Genomic DNA, 6,000 nt, shown 5'->3' with positions numbered 1-6,000 from the left:
CTCCTTTCCATGGTGACAGGCAGTCACCTCCACGGGCAGCTCCTGCAGGAAGGGCCCTTGGCAGGAGGATAATTGCAGTGGCTGTGGCAGGGTGCACCTTGTCTGGGCAGGTAGATCAGGTGTGTGCAGAGCCAGACAGAGCACTGCGGTCTGTACCCAGCAGCTGAACGCTTTGGTGGCCCCGTGATTTCCCCCTCGAGCTGTGGGCTTGCCCAGCTGGGGCTTGCACAGCTTTCCTAAAATAGTCGGTGAAAGGAGATCGCAAAATCTGGGGGCGTGCTGCAAATGGCACGCAGGGCTGTGTGACAGCTGCCGTGCCAGCAGCCGGGCTGGCTCCTGCTCTGGGGACCGTGGCTCCAGCGGGGACACGGCCCTGGCAGCCAGCGCGGCTCCGGGACGGGCTCTGCTGCACGCTTGGACCAATCCAGAAGGTGGCAATGGCAATCCACAGACACTGCCCGGCTGCGAAAAGAGGATTTCCTGGCGGTGCGGCTCGGGTGTGCAAGGGGTTTTCAGAGGGGCTGCGCTGTGGCTGCTTCTCTTCCCGTACAGAACCCCGGAGTGACCAAACTTTGCAAAAAATGCACCTTTCTCGGAGATGTGGCCACGTCCCAGGTATTTTGGGGTTGATTTGTAAGGTATGGCGTCCTCATACACGTTAATGCATTTAATTTCCCTGCTTCCTTCTCTCTTTCCCTCCTTCCATTCGTTTTGCCTGTTCCATGCAGGACTGGGATGTGACAGCCAGCTCTGTGACATTCCCAAACTGCCACCACTTTACCAGCCAGATCCCCTCACCCTTCCCTCTGCACTGGGACCTGAGCTAGGGGGGCTGCCTGCCCAGCTCCCTGTCTGCTGAGACATTTAGGGGTGGAAAAGCACCGCTGTTCCCTCGGGCAGCACCGTCCCGGGGCACCCAGCTGCCTCTTGGGGTCACCTCGAGCGAGGCACCGAGACAAAAGTGCAGGGAGCGAGGTCTGGGAGCGCAGAGAAGCTCCAGGCTGGGCCCCGGCAGAGGGTGGTGTCAGCCTCTGCCCTGCCCGGCTGGCATTCCCTGGCATTCCCGGGCATTCCCTGGCATTCCCGGGCATTCCCTGGCATTCCCGGGCATTCCCTGGCTGCCTGGCATTCCCTGCCTGTCATTCCCAAGAGGCAGGAGAGGGCAGCACCAATTCCAACACAAAATCCAACCTCTTAAATTTATCCGAGCTCCCTTTTAGCTTTAGTTCCACCTTGAAAACAGCAGCTGGGTCCTCTCCACACCGCCCATCCTCTTGCAGGACAGTTTGGACAATCTGGAGCTCATAGCTCACCAGCGTGTGCTGGATTCGAGCTCTCCCTGAGCCTGGCTGCGCAGGTTTTGGTAGTTTTTACTTTTCCTGCTCTCAGAAATCCCTCTGCCATCAGCCCTTGGGTTGCTCAGAGGTAGGCGAGGAGTGTGCCTGCTCCAACACCTCCCACGCAGAGCCTGGCGCTGCAGCTGCAGGGATTGTTCCCAAGTGTCCAGGGGCCAAGAACGCTTTTTATTACTCAGTAAAAAGCCAGGCTGCGGCTCGCAGCTTTAATTATGCGCATATAATAAACTCCTCTGTTGTCATCTACCTACAGACCTGACCTCACACGGCAGGCTGGTCCCGAGTCAAGCCAAGTTATCCCTGGCACGACTCCACTGCCGTCAGTAGCCTCGTGATTCCTGCCCATGGGTGCTGCTGGGGGGCAGAAACGCTTCGTGAAGAACTAAAAGATCAAGAAAATCATTCTGAGAAAGCACCTCCTCGGGGTATGGGGAGTGTGGGCTGGGATCTGGATACTCCCAGGGCAGGTTCTGACGGTGACACTGGAGCGTGTGGATGCTGCTCCCTCTTGGATCTGTTCATGCTCTGCCCTGGCCCAGGGGCACAGCCGGGCTGAGCTGTGGACAGCCAGCCAGCACCTCTGCATGAAAGAATTCCCCCTTAAAAACCTCCCTCCCAAACTTTCCTTGGAGCATTAAACAAATCGTTTTCTGTTCTTCGGAGACATCCTCCTTCCTCGATTGAAAATGAAGGATCATGGCTGTAGAGTGGCTGCCTCTCCTTCATCTCCGCTTGGCTCCATTTGGAAGAGATTAGTGTTGCATTTGTTTGACATGCAGGTTAATAGCTTCCCTTCGTCCCAGTCACGGCTTCCGGTTTTGGCTATCTGGAAAGCCGGGCTGGAAATTAATCGGCAAACTCTGGGGAGAGGATCTCGGAAGAAAACTCAGAACAGATTTGAAAAGAGGCTGTTCTAAGCCGCGCTGATTTGGAAGGAAGCCACCGGCGAAAATCAGAGATTTTTCAAGTTTGCTGCCAAGGAGTTAATGCCTGAGAGTCGAGGTTTTTAATAAATACACTGGTAATTAATTATAGGAGTCGTCCTCCCGTTTGAAAGTCAAGGAACACGATCGCGTGTTTGGGTTAAACATCTCGGCTGCAGTGTTTGCAGCCCAAACACGGGATGAGCGCTCGGACAAAGCGGGGTCTGTGTGCGCGGCCCGGGGGGCGGAGGAGCCCCGGGAGCGCCCCCGCCTCTGCCCGCAGGGATGGGGTACCGGGAGGGGGTCCTGGGGAGGGGGGACCCCCCAAAACCCCGTGGTGGGGACAGCGAAGCAGCACCGGGGCTCTGGGCGGCTTTGCCGGAACAGGGAGAGGAGCGGCAGCGGAGGGAGGGAGGGATACAAGGGAGGGGAGGGGGGAGGAAAGAGAAGGGAAAAAATAGAAAAAACAAACAAAACAGGAGAAATTAAAAAAGGGAGTTGGGAAAGGAAAAAATCCTGGGGAAAAGGAAGCGGGCTGCGAGCCAAAGCGTGGCGAAGCGCCCCCCGCCCCCGCTGGCAGCCCGGGCTCCCGCAGACAAAGGGGCGGCGGGGCGGACCGGGGGCGGGCCGGGGGCCGCTCCGCCGCCCGGCCCGGCAGAAAACTCGGCCCCACGGCGGCTCCGCGGGGCAGGTGGGGTCCCTCGGCGCCGCAAGTTTCACAGGGCAGCGCCACGGAGTTGCGCGGGGGGTGGCCCCGCCGTGCGCGGTGTCCGCCTGTCCGTCCGTCCGTCCGTCCGCCGCTTTGTTCCCGGAGGATGCGGCGCGCCTAACCCCGGCCGAGGCGGTGGGGCCGCAGCGGGGGCAGGGGCAGCCCTCCGCCGGAAAACTCCGCGCCGCCCTCCTTCCTCCTCCTCCTCCTCCTCTTCCTCCTCCTCCCGCTCGCAGCCCCGGCGCGGAGCGATGCTCTCGGGGGCGGCGGGCGGCGATGGAGCGCGGCGCTAGCGCGGAGCCGCCCAGCACAGCGGCCCCTCGGGCAGCTGCCCGCGGCCCCTGAGCGCCGGCAGGAGGAGGAGGAGGAGGAAGAGGAAGGCCGGGGGAAGCGAGCAGACCGCGGCCATGGAGGAGTGGCGGCAGTGCGGCCGCTGGCTGATCGACTGCAAAGTTTTGCCCCCGAACCACCGGGTGGTCTGGCCCTCGGCGGTGGTCTTCGACCTGGCGCAGGCGCTGCGGGACGGGGTGCTGCTGTGCCAGCTGCTGCACAACCTCTCCCCCGGCTCCATCGACCTCAAGGACATCAACTTCAGGCCGCAGATGTCCCAGGTAGGAGGGGAGCGCTGGATGGAGGGGTGGCTGCGGGGGGAGTCCCCGGGAGCACCTGGATCCCTGGATGCGGCTGGAAGCCCCGGGAGCACCTGGATCGCTGCTGCTCTCGCACTGCTCGGTGGGATGCGGGGGTGGGATGAGTGGGAACCATCTGTTTCACCCTCCCCGGGTGCCCGGCAGCCCCTCCCAGGCTTTATTCCCCGGTTTCTCGGCGCTCCAGCGCCGGGGGAGCCGCGGCCGCGTGGGAAAGGCTGCGGGGCGGGGAGAGAACACCCCGGGCAGGAGGGAAACATCCCCCTGGTGTTTACAGCCATGGCGAAACAAAAGCAAATAGCAGCACTGAGGGGAGGAGATGGGATTATTGGGGGTTTTCATGGAGGCGCTGCTTCGTCTGAGATGTGCCGGAGGAGCGGGCGCCGGGACGAAACTTTGGCTGGGAAGACTGAAAGCAAAATAAATGAATACATTTATGAAAACACACGAAGTTCTGGTGCTCTGCAAGCCTGCCCCAAGCAGGGAGCGAGGCCAGTGCTGTGCCCGAGCCCCGGTGCTGCATCCCCGGAGGTGATGGGGGGCTCAGGTCAGAGACCCCAGTCACACCCCGGCCCCCTTGCCCTGTCCTCTGCCCCGCTCTCATCGTGGTTTTGGGTACTTTAAAAGGGCTCCATCCTTGGACGTGTTTCCCAGTTCCTGGTTGGTTTGGTGTAAGGAGGCTTAAACAAACGGAAAAAAAAAAGAAAAAAAAAAAGAAGTCAAATCAGCTCAGGTTGTTTTGGGTCTGAATGCTCCGCTGGTGTTTTTGCAAGCTGAGCTGTAGGTATTTGCATGGGAATTGGGAAGTGAAATCGATTAGAAATAAACGAAATGGGGGTTTGTGCCCTGCCCGCCGGCAGCCCCTGTGTTGACAAGTTCATTTCACAGCGTCGGCTTTTATTTTGGAACAACAGGTTCTGGTGGTGAAAATGAAGGGAAACTTTGTGTGTTTAACTTCGCGGAAGCCTTCAAGGGTAAATAACCTCCAGTGGCCGCATGAGCTCTGTTCCTGTGCTGTGAGAGCAAACCCCTCTCCCTTTTTCCGCCGGAGTTTCCTTCCAGGGCAATTCTCCTCTCCAGCTGTTTGTCCCCTTCACCCACCGAGACACAACCGCGTGTGCCGGGGTGGCTGAGGACAGATTTGGAGCCCCTCTTTGGAGAGCAAAGGTCCCTTTGCTGTGAGGATGTCCTTGATCCCATAAAGCACCAGAATGGGAATCCCCAGCCCCGTGGTGAAAGCAGCCCAGGGTAAATAACACGTCCTGATGGCTCTTCCCAGGGTGGAACAATGCTGTGAGATTTCCTCTTGGCTTTCCAGGCTCTGAACTGATCAAACCGCTTTCCGCTCAGGCTGATGTTTCCAAATATAAACTGCCGTGCAGGAGCTGTGGATGTGGAGGGCTGGAGCTTCCCTAGAACGTGCTGAGAGTGGCACACTGCGTTTTGGGGTTTGTTTTTTGTTTGTTTTTAAGGACACGCTGTAATCCTACAAAGCTCATTTTGGTGCTGTAGTTGCCCTGTGGGGAGTTCGGAGTGGCTTTAAAGAAGTGGCACTTGGGGACGTGGTTTAGTGGCAGGTTTGGCAGTGCTGGGTTATGGGTTGGGCTCGATCTTCGAGGGCTTTTCCAGCCTGAACTCTGCTTCTGTGGGAGCTGTGATCCAGGGAGGATCCCGGGGTTGTTTGGAGAGGAGGCTCCTGCTGTCCTTGCCGAGTTTGCTGCTTGGAGGGGAGAGTTTACAGCCCTGCTGTCTTTAGGAAAATTCCCCTCTGCTGATCCCGCCTGGCTGCTTTCACAGCTTTAGGGGATGTGTGGGGGGACTGATGGGGATGGCTTTGGTGGCCCTCTCGCTGAAAATCAGCCCAGTAGAGGGGACCAGCACAGAGCTGGGCCCACAGGACCTGCAGGGCATCACCTGGTGTGGAGGGGATGCTCCAGGGAGGCTCAGCTGATGCCTCAGCCAGGATGGGACCCAAACCACTCTGGAGTCAGCCTTTGTATTTGATGTGCTTGGTGCTCTTTTGGTAATTCCTGGCTTGGGGAATTTGGCTTCTTCCCAGGGTGGTTAAAGGTGGTTAAAGCTGCACCGGGGAGGTGATGGGGAGGAAGAGGCTGAGCCCAGAGGGGACAAACACCCCTGGGATGCCCCAGCCCTGCTGTGGCTCTGGGGGAGCAGTTCAGTGTCTCTAGGCCAAATTTCAGAGGAATAATGTAGGGATCCATCTTTGTCACCCCGCTGTGATGTGCTCAGACACGGGCTGGGGATGCGCCAGGCAGAGCGCGCCGAGGAACTTCAGGGGTTGTTTCTGATGATAAATGCACATTTTGCCTGGCTGGCTGGACTGGCTAACCTGCTGTCTGCCTCGC

The 6,000-nt window shown here is 59.0% G+C and overlaps 1 protein-coding gene across 2 annotated transcripts in view; it reads left to right on the top strand.

The window, feature by feature from the left end:
- Positions 1-2,859: 2,859 nt before the first annotated feature.
- The window catches only part of VAV2 (vav guanine nucleotide exchange factor 2), a 121,842-nt gene continuing 118,701 nt past the window's right edge, over positions 2,860-6,000 (top strand). Inside the window, exon 1 of one of the 2 annotated variants that reach the window (XM_063410085.1) lies at positions 2,860-3,598. In XM_063410085.1, coding sequence (XP_063266155.1) covers positions 3,395-3,598 — 204 coding nt within the window. In that variant the 5' untranslated portion in view covers positions 2,860-3,394. The remainder of the gene's footprint in view (positions 3,599-6,000) is intronic. The other variant, XM_063410084.1, reaches the window with a different exon arrangement.

This window comes from Prinia subflava, chromosome 12 (assembly GCF_021018805.1).
Source record: "Prinia subflava isolate CZ2003 ecotype Zambia chromosome 12, Cam_Psub_1.2, whole genome shotgun sequence".
Lineage (NCBI taxonomy): Eukaryota > Metazoa > Chordata > Aves > Passeriformes > Cisticolidae > Prinia > Prinia subflava.
This window is presented reverse-complemented; position numbering and strand designations above follow the sequence as displayed.